The sequence below is a fragment of the Mesoplodon mirus genome, assembly GCF_964341445.2.
Source record: "Mesoplodon mirus genome assembly, chromosome: 6".
Lineage (NCBI taxonomy): Eukaryota > Metazoa > Chordata > Mammalia > Artiodactyla > Ziphiidae > Mesoplodon > Mesoplodon mirus.
Window position 1 is genome coordinate 91294980 of NC_138982.1, and position 21021 is coordinate 91316000.

Here is a 21021-nt window from a genome sequence, read left to right on the forward strand (position 1 = left end):
CTCATTTACAAAATTAGATCTTCCAGGGTTTTGTGAAAGCATCAGAGTGATTTGGAGCAGTCAGTTTGTCTGCCACGAGAAAACAGTTTTATTTTAAAATGCATATTAACTTAATGGTTATTCATAATTAAGTATACATCATTCCCAACATATCACAGTTTTAAAGTGTGTAAGTGAATGTGCAGTATGAATGTTTGAAGGCTATGAAATTCAAACCAAGCATGTTTTCTTTACTGACTTCATTTCCAGTCACCAAGTATTTATTGCACTTATTAGTTCATTTCACTGAATATGATGCAGAGGAAGTTAGGTTTTGTGATCCAGTCCTATAGTTAACACTACCTGGAGAAACACCTATGGTGATCCCCAACCCAGATTCTATCAGCTCTCCTGTAAATATTGGCTGTTGGTCACAGGCCAGAGAATGTGTTCCATGATATAAAGTCTTTATCATTATTTAAAAAGCAACTCAGTTCAATTCAGTTTTCTAAGTGTTTTAAGATTTTGTGCTAGGTGGGTGCTTCTGGTTCACGAGGAGGAGAGACATGGACATCTTGAGAGATTTGAAGAAACATAATAAATGACACTCTTCTTCCCTTTCTACTCCCAGGTTCTGAGAAGTTTGAGAAATCAAATAAGAGTCAGTCTGCATTGCTGATAAATGCTAGGTTGGACTGTGGAGCTTAGTGTAGGAGAGCATCGGGCACTCGCCCACCTAGTGGAGTCACGTTCTCTGCAGGCAGCTCGCTCTCAGAGGGAACAGGAGAGATCTGAGCAGAACCTTCTTAAGTTACTTTTCCCCAAATTACTAGTCAGATGAGTGAGCTCACTGCTCAGGGAAAAAATGGTCAAGGTACAGAGAAGGGCCCCTTTAGTACTGCTGATTGAACTCCATTCTGCATAGAAGGAAATGCCAGTGGTGGAGAAAAGGTGGTCTTTCCCTATATATCCAATTATATAAGAGTAAAAGAGAATAAGCATCTCTTGCCTAGGAGAGACTCAAAGCATGGTGGGAACACGGAGAAAGAACACCCCATATTAAAGAGCCAGGGCTTGAAATATGGATGTGATTTGTGTCAGGTAGTGTAGGAAGAAAAGAATATTCCTGTCTGAGGAATTATTACGAAAAAAAGAATGGAGGTAGACTAGTTCAGAGACTCATTCATTTATTCAATAACAGTTTACTGGGTATCTATTATGAATGAGCCAAGCAGTTTTCCTAGGTGCTGGGGATAGAGCAATGAATAAAGTGTTTGATTAAGCCTGTGCTCTCATGGAACATGCATTCTAATGAGGAAAGATAGACAATAAAGAAGTGAACAAATAAATATTATACCAGGTCACGATAAGTGCTAAAAAAAAAAACATAGTGGGATAAGAGAACAGAGAGTAATGGGAAAGATGTACTATTTTTCACGTGGTGCTCATGGAAAGTTGCTCTAAATAGGTGATATACCAGCAAAGACCTAAATGACATGAGGCAGTGAGCCATGTATATATTTGGAGAAAAAGCATCCAGGAGACAATGATGGGGCTTGGTTGACTAGGGCTAAGTGTTAGAGCCAAACGGATGAGCACCTTGAATACCATACTAAGATTTTTTGTTTGTTTGTTTTTCTGTAGCCAGTGGACCATTCAAGAGTTTTGAGCAATGTCAGTTGGCAAATTATTCAATAGAAATGTGCTCTTTTCTTTTTAAAGAAAGATACTCTAGCAAGAGCATACAGGATGGTTTGTAGATGGTCTGTAGAAGTGTGAAAGAATGATAGCAGGGAATGGGGCTATGGATGATCCACACAAGATTATATGAGGATTTGAACGAAGGCAGTGGTCCTAGCAGTGGAGGAAGGAGAAAAGATTCAAGCTGAATTTCATTCAGAGCACACATATTATTGAAGGGTCGAAGGGTTGAGAAGAATTATCTGGAATCACAGAAAGTACAACAAATGTGATCAGAATTCACACATTATGTTCTTTTGGGTTTGTGCAAGACATCAGGCCATGGCAGTATTCACTTCACCCCACTTTCTTTAGCACTTGGCATTGTCACAAAAAATAAAAAAGAATCTTTGCAATTTGATTTGAAAGGGGCACTTCTTTCTTTATTTAGGTAATATGTGTTATTGCAGCAAACCACAATATGGCTATCAGCTTTTTGTTGCAGCAAACCACAATATGGCTATCAACCTAGCAAACTGATTTTTCTTCAAAAAATAAAAAAATAAATAAGGCCAGGGCTTATGCACCAATAGATAGAATTGATATGGGGGTACATAATTAATCTAAGCATTGGACTAGTTTTTAAATAATTTACTGAGGCGTGTGAATTACTTTCCAGTCTTAAGTTTTCTTCAAGTAACTTGAGGGCTATAAAATTCAAACTGAATATGTTTAGCCATGGATATTTTATCTTTCTGTGTATATTATTCTAGTAAACATGGATATGCATTCAGTACATTTTTTTAGTGCTTACCAAGTGGCGGGCACTGGGCTAAGTGCTGAGTACACACAGTGCCTGCTTTTAAGGAATTGGCATCCTAGTAAAGGGATCTGTGGAAAATATTGTGTGCAGCTTCACTTTTATGGGTAGAAGGCCGTTGAGCTTTCATCACATCTCTGAGGCAACTGAGTCCCAAAAAATGGAAGAACCACTAGTCTGAAAGAGAAATAGATGCATGAACAGGTATTTGAATATACTTTGAAAAGTGGGAAACACAGATTAGAAAGGAAACATTCATTATGGGCACCTGATCACGTGGAAGGATTAGGAAGGCTTCCTAGAAGAAATCATGTATGAACTAGAGACCTAAAGGGAAAATAGGCCTTAACCTGGAGAATCAAGGATGGAAAGGACGAAGGAGAAGAATGTATAGTCGCTTGAATCTGGAGAGAACATAGGACACCCTGATGGTGTTGAAGAAATGTTTGAGATGTTCAAGATTAGTCCCAGGTGATTATTTGTGTGGAAGTGGAAGAGTGTAGTATGGGCAGGGGAGGGGATGACAAGAGATGAGCTTGGAGGGGTTCTTCAGAGAAACAGAACCAATAGTAGATAAATAGATATCTCTCCCTGCCCCTTCCTCTCTCTCTCTCTGTCATTCTATCTATGGATATACATATAGTAGAGAGGGAGGAAGAGGGGGGATTATTTTAAGGAGCTGGCTCCCATGATTGTGCGGGCTGGCAGGTGTGGAAGCTGTAGGGCAGCTGGCAGGTTGGAAATCCAGGTCAGAGTTGACGTTGCAGTCTTGAGTTCTAAATCTTCAGGCAGGCCAGCAGCCTGGAAACTCAAGCAGGGTTTCTGTGTTGCAGTCTTGAGGCAGAAAATTGCTGTTTCTTTGGGAAACCTCAGTCTTTGCCTTTAAGGCCTGCAACTGATTGGATGAGGCTGACCCACATTATAGAGGGTATCTGCTTTACTTACAGTTAGCTGATTATAAATGTTAATTGTATCCACAAGTACTTTCATAGCAACATCGAGTTGACCAAGCAATTGGACAACATAGCTTAGCCAAGTTGACACATAAAATTAACCACCACAGAGAGGTTGGAGGGTCAGGTGATGAAAGGCAAGCTAGATTTGTTAACTGGTTGGGTTGCACCCTGTGGGCAGTGGGAAGGCATGCAAGGGTTATAAGCAGGAGAGGAGTGAACTGCATGACTGGCTGCAGACTCTCAGCGTGCTCTGATTTGTGGGAGCAAGAAGTGGGGGAGCTGCTACTGGAATCCAGAAGAGAGGTGATGGTTTCCTGAACTAAGGCAGTGTCATGGGGATGGAGAAAGTGGTCAGATTTGAGAGATGTGAGGAGGTGGAATGGAGAAGACATGTCTACATGGGGCGAGGAGGTGGAGAACTTGATCTTGAGCCTTTGACTTGGGCAGCTGAAGCCTAATGGCAGAGAGATGCCATTTATTGAGCAGGACACACCGGAAGGAGGAGCCAGTCTGCTTGGAGAGAAGGTGCTGTGGTTTGTTTCGGACATGCATGCTTAATGGTTAGTAGAAATCGATCTCAAATACATAGTTTTAAGGAATTGAAACAAATGAGACCAAGCCTCTGAGTGGGTACTTGGGGAATATTAAATTTTGAGGCTGTGATTGTCTGTTGATCTTCATGGGAATTTATAGAAAAATTAAACACTCTATTAAGACTCTTGGGAATTTTGAGCCTTTCCCACCTATTCACCAAAGAAATGCCCTGCTTTCTTACATGAGAACTATATACAAAGAGCTGCAAAATCAACTGTTGCAACTTCACAGGCTGAGGCTTGTGTTAGGTGGTTCCCAGTTCTGATAAACCTTAGGATAACAGGGAGGAGTTTTTATTCCTAAACTGCATCCAAGACCAATTAATTTAGAATATATCCCGGTGATTCAAATGTGCAGCCAAGGTTGAGAGCTATCGCACTGGGCAAAGAACTCAACAAGAGTTGAACAGTGGAGACGTGTCAGCCTTAGTCAGGGGACAGCTGAACAGAGCACATACCTAAAGCGGGGAGGAATATTCTGACACAGAAGTTGAGGTAAGCAGACCAGAGGACCAGGTAGGCAGAAGAACTGGGGAAATGAGATGGTAGGGAAGATACAAAGGGTTTGTAAACAGGAGGTGAATTAGAGAGAGGAGGGGGGATTACAAGTGGACATGTGAGCATGAAATTATGAACCCAGAAAACTTGGGTATGACTTTTAGATATGTATTTATAGATTATTTTGAACATTTAAAAAATGTAATTAGAGGTGACCATTGAACCCAGAGTTGACTTAACTGATGTGCTAGAAATGAATCTGTAAGGATGGAGTTAGTAAATCCATGGCTGCCTGGGGATGGGGTCGGGGGTGACAGGGCATGGGAGGGGCAGAAGGCAGAGACTACGAGGGGCACGAGGAAACACCTGGGGTGATGGTCATGTTCACTGTCCTGATTGTGGTGATGCTTCCACAGGTATTTACATATGTCAAAATGTGTCACATTGTACACTTTAAACGTGTAGCTTTTTTTTTTTTTTTTTCTGTACGCGAGCCTCTCACTGTTGTGGCCTCTCTGGTTGTGGAGCACAGGCTCCGGATGCGCAGGCTCAGCGGCCATGGCTCACGGGCCTAGCCGCTCCGCGGCATGTGGGATCCTCCCAGACCGGGGCATGAACCCGTGTCCCCTGCATCGGCAGGCGGACTCTCAACCACTGCGCCACCAGGGAAGCCCTAAACGTGTAGCTTTTTTGTGTGTAAGCTATTTCTCAATAAAGTTGTTACATTAACAAAAAAAGAAGAGAGAGATGTGCTAGAATTCACGTATCCAAATGTTGAAATTACTTCAAGAGCCAGATTACAAACTGTGCATTAACATTACTCTCATTACTTTTAGTTACACCTTCAAAATTTTTTAAACAAGAGATTATATTATGTAATTTAATATCACTTAATCATCAAAATTGACTCCAAATAACTTAGCTATTTTCAAAAATCAAATACATTTTCAAGAGGCAAATATTTGCTGCCACTAAGAAGCATGCACGAATGGCTCTTATGGGAATTAGCTACTTGGAAGAGAGCCTGATGAATTTAATAAGAATGACCTGGATTGACTTTAGAATTAGTGCTTTGGTGGAAGGGCATCAGGATTGATCAATTTGATAGAGGGATCCTGGGACCACATCACTGGCTACCTTTATTCCCTCCCCCAGGGAGAAAACACCTGAAGTTTAAAGGACCAGTCAGATTCCAGAACAGGGCATGTCATGCTGTATACATAATTTATTAATATGTACATGTTTTATGTTAATTTAAAGCCTTTTTGTTGCATGATTGTTCTCCCCCTGCAGTTTCTCATGAAACTGTAGCCAAGATGCCTTTCTGAGCTTTATCCTTGTGCCATAACTCTGTCACTCAGTGGCTGCATTTGAGGAGGACAAATAATTATGTGAGCAGCATGACTCTCTGATGAACAAATTAAGCCCCCTATTTATTAGTAATAACTGCTTTCTCTTACAGTGGATAATGAAGAATTGCAGGGTGGATTCATGTTGTGCTTCCTGGATGATGGATGTGGTATGAGCCCTGGTAAGTTAATTATCTAGATTCCTACCTGGCTGTTAGAACAAACAGCCTGAAAACCTATAAAATAAATAAAAATAAATTGAGCTATATATATATATATAAACAGGTATGGAGCTATTAGGGAAAATAAACCCCAGACTTAACATATTGTTGAGCTTTTTAGGTTTAAATATACCAGCTGACAGAGTAAATTCATTGTAGCCATCTAAAGCAAGACCAAAAGTGAATGTAAATATTGCCAGAAAAATGACAGGCACAGGGCACAGATTTCTTGTAAGGAACAGCATCTGGGAATGAATGGAAAACAAACACAGACTGTGAGATTGTCTTTAGCACACCCTTCAGGTACTGCTTGCAAGAGACCCGAGGCAGTTTCTAGTGTCTTCAGGCTATTTTAAATTTTTTGTTTAACCTTGAGGTAGAGGTCACCTCTCCTTGTTTTTAGCAGTTTGTGTTTTTTCCCTGCACATTCAAAGGTTTAGTTGCTTCTTGAATGTTCTCATCATAGTGAAAGCATCTACAATGCATTGCATGATTATATTCGTATCTTCAAGGCTAGCAAAAGGCAGCACAGAGTAGGTACATAATATTGTTTGCTGTGGAATTGAGATGTTATTCCTTCAGATAAAGGATTTGCATGAATTGGGATACCTTATCCCTGAATTCTTATAACACTTGTGTATGTCCCTCAAGCTAGGCTTTTTGACCACCGGATTTAACAAACAGTGAGGGAGTTCAAATAATATGGTAGTGTTCTGGTCAGTTCCACACCAGAGGAAAGAATGATCATCGGTGCTGATAGAAGCTAAGAATAAAAAATAGAGCAATTATCTTCTTTTGAGTCTCCAAAGACCCCTTTGGTCTGAATGGTAAAAGACTATGTGTGACATATTCTAAAGCAATTCCTTAAAAAAAGAAGCAACTCCTTTATATGGGTCCACAAACAAAATAATCAAAACACAGGCAAGTGACAAATATTCAGATCTTCAGAAGAAACTCACTTCAGTTGACATATACAGTTGTATTTTTAAAAGGCCCAGTAGTGTTGAGAGCAATTCTTTATTAATGTTGGGACTCAGGTGATAAGTTGGAAGAGTTTTTCTGATGACTGAAAATAGAATCCGTCTGTTGTCCAAGCTGAGCTCGATCAATCTTGACCCTTAGAAGATGACTGTGGTGATTTCCAAACTCTTTTCACTTGCAGTCTTGCCCCATTACAGTGCATGTCCCACACAGCCATCCTGAGTGGATTTTTTTTCTTTTAATAGATCATATTGATGCCCCTGCTTAAAACCCTTAGTGGTTTTCCATTACTTTAGAATAAAATTCATATTCCTCAGCAACACTTTCAATTTCTTGCATTATTTGGCCTCTGTCCACCTCTTTGACCTTTTCTCATACCTCGCACTTCCTTGCTTATAGCACTCCAGCCACACCTGGCTGGCCCTTCATCATTTAAATCTCATCTCAGATGACACCTTATGAAGGAGGCCTTCCCTGAGCATTCTATCTGCAGGCTACATTCTTGTTAATTCGCTGTAACATTACCCTGGTTTTATTTCCTTTACTTAGTGCTCTCCGAAAGGATCTTGTTTGTCTCCTTCTTTCTCCTACCATGACATAAAGTTATTGAGGAGAGAGTCATGCCTGTCCTATTCAGTGTTCTGTCCCTGTGCTCAGAACTCTGGCCACCATACATGGGCGTCTGTATGGTGTGTGATAAAAACCATGGGATTTGGTCTTCTGCAACTCTGGGTGATAGTTCTGTGGGTACCATTTATCAGTGTGACCTTGGGAAAGTTACATAAACTCCTAAAACTTAAATTTCCTCATCTGTAATGTGTAGATAATAATAATAGTATCTTCCTTGTAGGCTTGTTATAAATATTAAGTAGTTGGTGCAAATAAAGTATATGATATAGTACCTGGCACATACTAAATAATAAGCAGTAGCTAACATCATTATGGATACCCTCGTCTAATAGCCAACCCTTAATAAGCACATGTGATAAAATGTCCAGTTAGCTTCAGACAAGCGGAGTGTCTTTACACACCTCCTGCCATGTGCCACTGAACTATAGCATGTCTGCCCCCAGACTGACACAGGGTCCTCAGGACAATTCTGGAGCATGTATTCAGGTAGCCCAATTGGGAGACCCATTTCTGTCTTTTCCTATTTCCCTGGGAGCATTCTTGTTTCTTGGAGGTATGTGTATTCTGGAGTTCAGAGGATTCTTCTCTAGAATTCCAGAATGCCCTGGAGAGATCAGGAGAATAACTCTCAAAGTCTGAAATAAGCAGCCCTTCCCAATTAGTAGCAGACCAAAAGCTATTCTGCCCTTCTCAGTCTCACGTGGGACTGGATAAGTGCCAAAAGCATAGAAAATTACTAGTGGTACAAATAATTATAGAACCTTTAATTTATTAGCATTTATTAAATGGCATGTATTGTCTTTAAGGTTAACACATCATCTCATTTAATTCATTTTGTTTATCTCCATCAACAGATCTGTGATATAAGTGTTAGTAGTTCCCTTTTAGGGACAAGAAAATTTTGTTTAATTAATTAATTTTTGGCTGTGTTGGGTCTTTGTTGCTGAGCGTGGGCTTTCTCTAGTTGCGGCAAGTGGGGGCTACTCTTCCTTGCGGTGTGTGGACTTCTCATTGCGGTGGCTTCTCTTGTTGCAGAGCATGGGCTCTAGGCGCATGGGCTTCAGTAGTTGTGGGATGTCGGCTCAGTGGTTGTGGCTTGCGGGCTCTAGAGCACATGCTCAGTCGTTGTGGCACACGGGCTTAGTTGCTCCATGGCACGTGGGATCTTCCCGGACCAGGGCTCGAACCTGTGTCCCTTGCATTGGCAGGCAGATTCTTAACCACTGCACTACCAGGGAAGCCCAGGGACAAGGAAATTAACGCTCTACTTCCCCAGAGTCATGTGGCTCGGTCTGTCTGACCTCCTTCAATATATTGCCGTTATGATCCTGGTCAGAGATTATGGGGCCTGACAAGGATCCTTGTCTTTGGACTGACCCAACAAGTATGGATTTGTCCTAATATATGTGTGACATTCTGACAACTGGACCTCTGGCCAGTGTGAATGACTCATAAGTCCTAACCACTTACATGTCTTTGTCAATTATAGAGGAAGCTTCAGATGTCATTTACTTTGGAACATCCAAGAAACAGTTACCAACTTTGAAGTTTATTGGGCAATATGGCAATGGTCTTAAAAGGTGAGAATTGTTTTCCTTAATGCATATATTATTGATTTTGATTATTGGGAATAATATTTGGTTAAAGGAAATCTTAGAAACAAATATAAACTTGAGAGTCCTATCTTGTTTTAGAATTTCCACTACCCATAACTGACTTGAACCTTTACAATGTTTTAATATTTAATTAAAATTTAAATTAAAATTTAAAATGTAATTCTTAAATAGATGATGAATCTTTTTTTCAGAGATGGCTGAAGTAGCACCCCTGTAGCTTAAAGCTTCATCACATCTCTATGTCCTGTTGTTTCTCAAAGTGTATCTTAGTGTAGGTGTTATATGTGTCCACGGCTTATGTTAGTGGTCTGCCTCAAAGAAAAGTGAGGACATGAGGCTACGATCACCTGTGTAGCACCTGCCAGGGACAGATGATTGTTCTTTGCTGGAGCCATGGACAGCACCTTATCTCAAGCCAGAATGTGGGCCTGGATTAGTTCAAATTCTGCTCTGCTTTGAGAAAAAAAAAAAATCATACACTCTTGGTGATGAGTCAGCAAAACAGTGGAGTTATTTCTATGAAAAGAACAACCTGGTACAGTACACAATATCATGCTCGCCTGTTCCTTCTTTCTAGTGTTTGAGATGTAAACCGTTATGTTCTTGATTTTTAATATAGTGGATCCATGAGGATTGGAAAAGACTTTATTCTTTTCACAAAGAAGGAAGAAACGATGACCTGTGTGTTTTTTTCTCAGACATTTTGTGAAAGAGAAGGTCTAAGTGAGGTAAGGGTTGAGAATTTTCCTTCGGTTCCCATGGTAATGGAATTGTTTTCATTTACCGTTTCAGGAGGTAAAGTCTACCATGGGTTCTTTCTGATTATGCTTTAGAAATTTAAGAGTATATTTTGGAAATGGAGAGAGGGTAGCTGGCCATTCTGGGGTCATTGGAGGCCTGTCCTATTGATCCTTCCTTGAGTAGGTTTGTAACTCCTAGACAGTTTTCAGAACTTTATTTTTATTATCCACGTACACAAATTTTCCAGAATAAGAGGCTCCCTTTGGCACAATGAGCTTTTTGGAAGAAGCTTGTAAAACATTTCCACCACTTGTCTGTAAATTAGAGTATCATTTTTAAAATAGAATATTGGATTCAAAAGACTTGGAAAACAACATCTAAAGAAATTGAATGCAAAGCAAACTTAAAACTGTAACTCTGTTGACCATAATTTCAATTCCATTTGCTGACCCAGAGACATTTTATTAATTTGCAGTGTCTGAGTTTAGTATTATGAACATCAGTTATAATTCAATATAGCAAATACATGTTGAGGAGCTGCTGTCTGCCTAGCACTGGGTAGACCCTGTGGAAGGTAGAAAACAAGCGGGACCACCTGACCATCAGTATTTTCAGTCTTATCACCAAATAAGGCAGACACATATGAACTGGATAAATTAAAAAACAGGGGTGTTTAAAAAGCATGCTGTTCAATGAGTATGTGTTCCTGCTGTTACTCAATTGTCAAAAGCAGTGATATGGATGGAGAGATGAGAGAGCCTTGAGTGGCCAATGAGGGTTTTATGGGGAGAGGACAACGTGTAACTGGAAGGGTTGGTACATGGTGAGAAATGGCATGTGGCAAGTCTCAGGCCTGAGATGACTGTGGGGTTTGGAGCGACAGTCCAGCAGGAGCCCAGCATGCCCGCTGGCAGCAGTGGAGTGGGGCTGGTTAACAGGAATAGTCTGGAAGCAATAGGGAGTAGCTGAGTGGGATTCTGACATGAGGAAAAGCAATACTTTAAGCATTTATATTGTACTTTTTGTACGTAAAGGATATGGGAAATTGGGCCAAAGCTGAGGTTATAGTTTTCCCAAAATGGGCCATTTCCTTTTATTTTTTTTAAACTAAAGCCTGCAGCCCCTTTCCATTTCCACTTCTACAGAGGCAATCTCTTTCAACAGTATTAGCTGATTCTTTTGCTATTTTCCTGTAAATTTCTATATAACATGCTTGTATTGCTACTTCTTGATTTGATTTAGGCATTATCTATTCTATTAACCTCCCACTGTAAAACAGGAGGATTTATCTGTTTCTTTTTCTTTGCTCCCATCACACATACATACCCTTCCAATTCTCCACCCTCAATATGGCTCAGTTGTAATTTTGGTTGTGCCAATATTCACTATTTACATTAGAGACTATATAGGCACTACATACAATTATACCATGTCATAAACTATTATTTTTCTCTCTCCTGCAAAACTTTTAATTAATAATTACTAATTGCCTGCTTAGTGTTCTGTATGCTTATCGCTATCACTGAATATTTGCTTGGTCTTATATGTCTTTTATCACTGTGTTAACCCCAGTCTCAACCTATTATTTTGATGGTTCCACCGTCTTGAAGGACTCTATTCTGGAATCTTCTTATGTGCTGCACCTCACATTCCTGCTTTCCATGGCTGGTATTCAGCTGCCATCCTGGGATATGCACCTGCCATCATTCTGGCAATTCTCTTTACTTCTCTTCTGTGTCAGGTCTTTCCTACTGTGCTCCCTCTTCTTGGTGTAACATATCCTCCATTAGCTTTCTCAGCAAGAGTGCATGAGGGGTAAAATATTTTGAGACTTCACATGCATGAAAATGTTTTTATCCCACCCAAACACTTAATGATAGTTTGGCTTGATGTTTTTTCTTGGAATTAGTTTTCTTTCAGGATTTTGAAGGCATTGCTCCATGATCTTATAATTTCTAGTGTTGAGAAGTCTGAAGCCATTTAGATTCCTGAGTTTTCTAGGTGACCCATTCTTCTCCCCTCCCCCTCTATTTTTGGGAGGGCTTTTCCCCCTCTGTTCTGATTTCAGTGTTTTGCCTTTGGGTGGGTCTATTTGTACCCATCGTGCTGGGTGATTGTTGAACATTTTCAGTCTGGAAACTCATGTCCTTTAATTCTGGGATATTTTCCTGTAATATTTCATGATTTTCTTCCATCCATATTATCTTCTCTCTCCTTTTACAACACCTGTTCTTAGCTCTTGGATGTCTAGAGACAGTTCTTTAGTTTTCTTACCCTTTCTCTCCTGTTTTCTGTCCTTTATATTTTTGTTTTGTTTTCTGGGAGATTTTCTTACATTTATCTTCCAACCCTTAAAAGGAAAGTTTTTTCTGTAATCATATTCTTTACTTCTAAGGAGTGTTTTTAGTCTCTCAATATTCCTTTTTAAAGATATGTGGCTCTTGTTTCATGGATACAGTATTTCTTGTTAGAGCTCTGAAGATATTAACTATGATTGATTTTTTTCCCGTGAAATTTTCATCTTTTTGGTTTTTGTTACCACTGAGTTGCTTTGTTTGTGCTTGTTTATTTGGTCTCTGTCTGTCACATTAGAGGCTTTTCTTAGATGACTGTTAATCCTGAATACTTTAAAGATTAGTTCAATAAAGTGCCAGTTGAAAGCTCTGAGAGTGTGGGTGGGGCTTGACAGCTATGCAGGTCACAATAATGGGATCTAACTGAGATGTTTTATTGGAAAATCCTCAATATAATTTGCCTTATGCCTTTCCTTCTGGGCTGGTCAGATATCTCAAAGAAGACTCCTACAGGCTTCTGCCTGAAGGTCTAACTGACAGCTTCCTGGGAGCCAAATGAGAGAAGAGATCTGGGGTTCTCAGCATCCAATATGTATACTTTTATTTAATCCCTCTAATCTAAGTAAGGTCCCCTGCCAAGTGTGCCTGATATATCCTCTAATCCAGACGTGCTTTGTTCCACTCTTTCCAGTTAATAAACATCAGTCCCTGTGGAGGTGGGGGAGGAGCTATTGCCAGGTGGGGATCTGGATGCTACTTCTAGCTCTCTTCTCCTTTTACCCTACCTCCAGAGTTAATTCATGCCATCAGTCTCTGAGCCTTTTAGCAGACTCTGAATTGTAAATCAGGCTAGTGCTTCTCCTGCCTGGCACGGGCTTTAGGTTGGTTACTTGGATATGTTGTCATACTTGGATATGCTTTTCAACTTCTAACATGCTGATACTGTTGTCCCCTCTGCCATTCTACCCATAATTCCACAGGGGGCTGAGGTAGATTCCATCTGTTCCCACATTCTACAGTGGAACATTTTAGAATAAAACTCCAAGTATATATATTTGTCATGTGTCTCTTCCTTATAAAACTAGAATACCTGGGAAAAGTAAACATTTAACTTAGTGTTTTATAATTTGGCTGGATGGTAAATGAACTGAATTAGGATCAGACAAAAGAATGATGATTTTTCTATGTCTATTTCATAGTAAATTGATGTGTGTTTTTTTAATAGGTTGTGGTTCCACTACCTTCATGGTTAACAAGAACCAGAGAATCTGTCACAGATGATCCTCAGAAATTCTCAACGGAATTGTCTATAATTTATAAGTATTCTCCGTTTAAAACTGAAGCTGAATTGATGCAGCAGTTTGATGTGATCTATGGGAAATGTGGTAAGATCATCACAACCCTGAAATTTTGATGTGAAAGTATTTGTTTTCAGTGTCTTATGAAAGACTATAAATATGATTTCGTATTTTCTTCTATTTACAGTATCACATGGAGTCTCATATGGGGCAGTTATTCATTTTATTTATATAAGTTTTGTCTCAGGAGAATCCAAACGGGAATAATTCTTAAGTCCCTGACATAGGGAGGAAGGTTTGTACTTGTGTGAGCTTGGTGACACTGGGTAAGAGGAGGATGACACAGGCTATTACCGCAGGGAATCACAGTCTCTGCACCAGATGCTTTCCTGCAGCCTCCAAGATTAGATGATGCCAGGGTTTATAAGAGAGTTAGCAATTTATAAAATAACGAATCCAGGTTTCTGTGCCCGTCTTTCTCCAGACTTCTACCACTTTTCATATCTGGAAGCAAAAAGATTCCTACTCTAGAGAAAACTATTTGCATACTACTTTTTGTAATGTTTATATGCAAAATTCTGTTATGTTTATATTAAAATTCTGTTTTATGTTATGCTTATAGCAAAATTCTGAGAATTTTTTTTGTGACTTGGCCTGTGTTACCTTCAAAATTTCTTCTCTAACCTGTGGCATTTTGTTTAAAAGTGATGTTTTATGTCATCCTTTTCCCTTTCTCACAGCGGAAAAATAGTGGCAATTAAATAAATATTCATTTCATTAACATATGTGGCATACTTTATGGACAGTTAATGTAATCTCTTAGTTGCCTTCTAATGGTGAAATACTCATATAAGTGAAAGATGTACTGTTTCCTGAATACTTTTCTAAATGCTTTATAAAAATTAACTCATTTAATCCTCTAAACAACTCAGTGTTTTAGGTACCTCATGAGCTCCGTCATATACATTAGAAAACTTAGGTTCAGAGAGGTTAGGAAACTTACCTGAGGTCATTGTGCTAGTAAATGGTTGATCCAGGATGTAGACCCAAGTATTTAGGCTCCCAAGTCCAAGTCCAAATTCTTAGTCACTCTGCTGTTCTCCCTTCTGTTTTAGTATTACCAAAAAAAGTGTAATTGGTTGTTCTTAAAATTTCTCTGACAATGGTGTTTGTCTTTATGTTACAATCAACTTCATAAAGAATTTGGATTTTTTTGTTTACTGTGCTTTAGAGCAGGGGTCAGCAAACTCTAACGCCTGCAGGCCATATTGGCCCCATAGCTGTTTTTGTTAGTAAATTTTTATTGGAAATAGCCACATCATTCATTTGTGTATTCCCTATGGCAGCTTTCATGCTACAACTGTGGAGTTGAGTTGTGAGTAGATCTGAGAGGCCTGCAAAGCCTGAAGTATTTATTATCTAGCCCTTTACAGAAAAAGTTTACCAACACCTGTTTCAGGGTCTAAAAGCAGTACTTCATATTTATACAAATGTTGAAAATTCATCTTTGTTCTTATGTGCATTGATTTCAGTTCTGCCAGTGAGAGCTTTGCCTATAATACAAACTTGGTTCAGGCTTCTAACAGTTTTTGTAATGCAAATTGTGAAAAGAGTTCCAAAGTTTAAGAATCCACATTGAAAGACATAATGAATTGAATAGTCAAGAGAAGCGCTATACTGTAGAAGCTCAACACTCTTTGGCAGAGAGTGGAATTTGCTACAAGACGTATATCTTGGAACTTATCCAAGCATATTATTTACTGAAGTACAAAAAGGAATTTGGTCTGTAGCAGGTTTAATTCCATGAGTGAGATAACAGCACCATGACTAACACATAGTCTAGTTAACTCTTGACGGGTCAAATATCTATTCTTCCATTAGGTACTTTGCTGGTTATTTATAACTTGAAGCTTCTGCTCAATGGAGAACCTGAGTTGGATGTTAAAACTGACAAGGAAGATATACTGATGGCTGGAGCTCTTGAGGAGTGAGTAATACGAGTGTTTGTCAGAACAGGTGTCAACAATGGCAGTGAGCTGGAGTTAGGAGCTCTACATCCTCGCGCCACGTCGGGGGCCACCACGCCTTGTCTCTAGAACGATTAATTTTACCCCAGCTACAGATGAAGTGAGTTAGGCTAGATGACTGATTCCCAAACCTGGCTGAGCCTCTGAGTGATGTAGGTAGCTTCTTGAGAAGTATAGGATCCTATCTCATCCCAAAGGTACTGAGTCAGGATTTCCAGATATCAAGCCTAGGAATCAATATTTTTCATATGTTCCACAGGTGATTCAGAGGAATATGACTGAATGACAATTCAGAATGGCCCTATGAACTGTATACTTGCAGTTTATAAATAAATAAATGGACATTCATTTTTCTTGGCTACTGGGGATCCATAGGAAACAGAATTGAGAAAACAGTAGGGGGCATGGGTGAAAAAGTGTGGAGAAATATGAAATAGTAATTAACCCTGGATTTCTCTAAAGTAAGTTTGAATTTAAAACTTATTAGCTTGAGCCTATAGTCTCTTAGTGTCAGCATGCTAGAGCTAGACGGGATTTATTTTTTTAATATCTTTATTGGAGTATAATTGCTTTACAATGTTGTGTTAGTTTCTGCTGTGTAACAAAGTGAATCAGCTGTATGTATACATACATCCCCATATCCCCTCCCTCTTGCGTCTCCCTCCCACCCTCCCTATCCCACCCCTCTAGGTGGTCACAGAGCACCGAGCTGATCACCCTGTGCTATGCAGCTGCTTCCCACTAGCTATCTATTTTACATTTGGTAGTGTATATATGTCCATGCCACTCTCTCACTTCGTCCCAGCTTACCCTCCCCCCTCCCCATGTCCTCAAGTCCATCCCCTACATCTGTGTCTTTATTCCAGTCATGGCCCTAGGTTCATCAGAATCATTTTGTTTGTTTGTTTGTTTTAGATTCCATATATATGTGTTAGCATATGGTATTTGTTTTTCTCTTTCTGACTTACTTCACTCTGTATGACAGACTCTAGGTCCATCTACCTCACTACAAGTAACTCAATTTCATTTCTTTTTATGGCTGAGTAATATTCCATTGTATATAGGTGCGACGTCTTCTTTATCAGTTCATCTGTTGATGGACATTTCGGTTGCTTCCATGTCCTGGCTATTGTAAATAGTGCTGCAGTGAACATTGTGGTACATGATTCTTTTTGAATTATGGTTTTCTCAGGGTATATGCCCAGTAGTGGGATTGCTGGGTCATATGGTAGTTCCATTTTTAGTTTTGGGGGTTTTTTCTTTTTTTTTTTAGTTTTTTAAGGAACCTCCATACTGTTTTCCATAGTGATTGTATCAAATTTACATTCCCACCAACAGTGTAGGAGGGTTCCCTTTTCACCACACCCTTTCCAGCATTTATTTCTAGCATTTTTGATAATGGCCATTTTGACCTGTGTGAGGTGATACCTCATTATAGGTTTGATTTGCATTTCTCTAATAATTAGTGATGTTGAGCATCTTTTCATGTGCCTCTTGGCCATCTGTATGTCCTCCTTGGTGAAATGTCTATTTAGGTCTTCCACCCATTTTTTAACTGGATTGTTTGTTTTTTTGATATTGATGTCCACGAGCTGTTTGTATATTTTGGAGATCAATCCTTTGTCTGTTGTTTCATTTGCAAATATTTTCTCCCATTCTGAGGGTTGTCTTTTTGTCTTGTTTATGGTTTCCTTTGCTGTGCAAAAGCTTTTAAGTTTCATTAAGTCCTATTTGTTTATTTTTTTTTATTTCTGTTAATCTAGGAGATGGGTCAAAAAAGATGTTGTTGTGGTTTATGTCAAAGAGTGTTTTTTCCTCTAAAAGTTTTATTGTGTCTGGTCTCACATTTAAGTCTTTAATCCATTTGGAGTTTATATTTCTGTATGGTGTTAGGTGGTGTTCTAATTTCATTCTTTTACATGTAGCTGCCCAGTTTTCCCAACACCACTTATTGAAGAGGCTGTCTTTTCTCCATTGTATGTTCTTGCCTCCTTTGTCGTAAATTAGGTGCCCATATGTGCGTGGGTTTATCTCTGGGCATTCAGTCCTGTACCATTGATCTATATTTCTGTTTTTGTGCCGGTACCATAATGTCTTGATTTCTGTAGCTTTGTGGTATAGTTTGAAGTCGGGGAGCCTGCTTCCTCCAACTCCGTTTTTCTTTCACAAGATTGCTTTGGCTATTCGGGGTCTTTTGTGTTTCCATATGAATTGTAAGATTTTTGTTCTAGTTCTGTAAAAAATGCCATTGGTAATTTGATAGGGATTGCACTGAATCTGTAGATTCTTTGGGTAGTATAGTCATTTTCACAGTATTGATTCTTCCATCCAAGAACATGGTATTTCTCCATCTGTTTATGTCATCTTTGATTTCTTTCATCAGTGTCTTATAGTTGAGTACAAATCTTTCACCTCCTTAGGAAGGTTTATTCATTGGTATTTTATTCTTTTTGTTGCAATGGTAAATGGGAGTGTTACCTTAATTTCTTTTTCTGATTTTTCGTTGTTGGTGTACAAGAATGCCAGAGATTTCTGTACATTAATTTTGTATCCTGCAACCTTATGAAATTCATTGATTAGTTCAAGTAGCTCTCTGGTGGCATCTTTAGGATTTTCTATGTATAGTGTCATGTCATCAGCAAATAGTGACAGTTTTACTTCTTCTTTTCCAATTTGTATTCCTTTTATTTCTTTTTCTTCTCTGATATCTGTGGCTAGGACTTCCAAAACTGTGTTGAATAAGAGTGGCGAGAGTGGACATTCTTGTATTTTTCCTGATCCTAGTGGAAATGCTTTCTATTTTTCACCATTGAGTATGATGCTAGCTGTGGGTTTGTCATACATGGCCTTTATTATGTTGAGGTAGTTTCCCTCTATGCCTATTTTCTGGAGAGTTTTTATCACAAATGGGTGTTGAATTTGGCAAAGTTTTTTCTGCATCTATTGAGATGATCCTATGTTTTTTTTTCTTCAATTTGTTAATATGGTGTATCCCATTGACTGATTTGCGTATATTGAAGAATCCTTGCATCCCTGGGATAAGTCCCACTTGATCATGGTGTATGAGCCTTTTAATGTGCTGTTGGATTCTGTTCGCTAGTATTTTGTTCAGGATTTTTGCATCTATATTCATCAGTGATATTGGTCTGTAATTTTCTTATTTTGTGATATCTTTTTCTGGTTTTGGTATCAGGGTGATGGTGGCTTTGTAGAATGAATTTGGGAGTGTTTCTCCCTCTGCAATTTTTTGGAAGAGTTTGAGAAGTGTCGGTGTTAGCTCTTCTCTAAATGTTTGATAGAATTCGCCTGTGAAGCCATCTTGTCCTGGACTTTTGTTTGTTGGAAGATTTTTAACTACAGTTTCAATTTCATTACTTGTGATAGGTCTGTTTATATTTTCTAATTCTTCCTGGTTCAGTCTTGGAAAATTGTACCTTTCCAAGAATTTGTCCATTTCTTTGTGGTTGTCCATTTTATTGGAATATAGTTGTTTGTAGTAGTCTCTTATAAACTTTTGTATTTCTGCAGTGTCAGTTGTGATTTCTCCTTTTTCATTTCTAATTTTATTGATTTGCATCCTCTCCCTTTTTTTCTTGATGAGTCTGGCTAAGGGTTTATCAAGTTTGTTTATCTTCTCAAAGAACCATCTTTTAGTTTTATTGACCTTTGCTATTGTTTTCTTCGTTTCTGTTTCATTTATTTCTGCTCTGATCTTTATGATTCCTTTCTTTGTACTGACTTTTGGTTTTCTTTGTTCTTCTTTCTGTAGTTGTTTTAAGTTCAGGGTTAGATTGTATATTTGAGATTTTTGTTGTTTCTTGAGGTGAGATTGAATTGCTATAAACTTCCCTCTTAGAACTGCTTTTGCTGCATTCCGTAGGTTTTGGGTTGTCATGTTTTCACTGTCATTTGTTTCTATGTATTTTTTAATTTCTTCTTTGATTTCTCCAGTGATCTCTTGGTTATTTAGTAGCACACTGTTTAGCCTCCATGTACTTGTGTTTTTTACAGTTTTTTTCCTGTAATTGATTTCCAGTCTCATAGCATTGTGGTCAGAGAAGATGCTTGATATGATTTCAGTTTTCTTAAATATTCCAAGGCTTGATTTGTGACCCAAGACATGATCTATCCTGGAGAATGTTCCATGTGCACTTGAGAAGAAAGTGTATTCTGCCACTTTGGGGTGGAATGTTCTATAAATATCAATTAGATATATGTGGTCTATTGTATCATTTACAACTTGTGTTTCTGTATTTATTTTCTGTTTGGATGATCTGTCCATTGGTGTAAGTGGGGTGTTAAAGTCCCCTACTATTTTTGTGTTACTGTCAATTTCTCCTTTCATGGTTGTCAGCATTTGCCTTATGTATTGAGGTGCTCCTCTGTTGGATGCATAAACATTTATAATTGTTATATCTTCTTCTTTCATTGCTCCTTTGATCAATATGTGGTGTCCCTCCGTATCTCTTGTAGCAGTCTTTATTTTAAAGTCTATTTATTTGATACAAGTATTGCTACTCCAGCTTTCTTTTGATTTGCATTTGCATGGAATATCTTTCTCCATTCCTTCACTTTCAGTCTGTATGTGTCCCTAGGTGTGAAGTGGGTCTTTTATAGAGAGCATATATATGGGTCTTGTTGTTGTATCTATTGAGCAGTCTGTGTCTTTTGGTTGGGGCATTTAATCCATTTACATTCAAGGTTATTATCAATATGTATGTCCCTGTTACCATTTCTTAATTGTTTTGGGTTTGTTTATGTGGATCTTTTTCTTCTCTTGTGTTTTCCGCTTAGAGAAGGTTCTTTAGCATTTGTTGTAAAGCTGGTTTGGTGGTGCTGAATTCTCTTAGCTTTTGCTTGTGGGAAAACCTTTTGACTTCTCCATCGATTCTGAATGAGATTCTTGCTGGGTAGTGTAATCTTGGCTGTAGGTTTTTCTCTTTCATCACTTTAAGAATATCCTGCCACTCCCTTCTGGCCTGGAGAATTTCCACTGAAAAATCAGCTGATAACCTTATGGCGATTCCTTTGTATGTTATTTTTTGTTTTTCCCTTGCTGCTTTTAATACTTTTTCTTTACTTTTGTTAGTTTGATTAATATGTGTCTTAGTGTGTTTTTCCCAGGGTTTATTCTGTATGGGACTTTCTGTGCTTCCCAGACTTGGGTGACTAATTCTTTTCCCGTGTTAGGGAAGTTTTCCACTATAATCTCTTTAAGTATTTTCTCAGACCCTTTCTTTTTCTCTTTTCTTCTGGGACCCCTATAATTCGAATGTTGGTGCGTTTAGTGTTGTCCCTGAGGTCTCTGCAATTCATTTCATTCTTTTTTCTTTATTCT

General features: G+C 38.8%; 1 protein-coding gene across 1 annotated transcript in view; it reads left to right on the forward strand.

Moving 5' to 3' along the window:
- Window positions 1-21021, forward strand: part of MORC1 (MORC family CW-type zinc finger 1) — a gene marked incomplete at its 3' end in the record, with an annotated part of 191442 nt that overhangs the window by 8150 nt on the left and 162271 nt on the right. The window contains exons 4-8 of the mRNA XM_082626190.1: window positions 5989-6057; window positions 9197-9287; window positions 9943-10051; window positions 13584-13743; window positions 15538-15643. Of these exons, the coding sequence (XP_082482316.1) occupies window positions 5989-6057; window positions 9197-9287; window positions 9943-10051; window positions 13584-13743; window positions 15538-15643 (535 nt within the window). The remainder of the gene's footprint in view (window positions 1-5988; window positions 6058-9196; window positions 9288-9942; window positions 10052-13583; window positions 13744-15537; window positions 15644-21021) is intronic.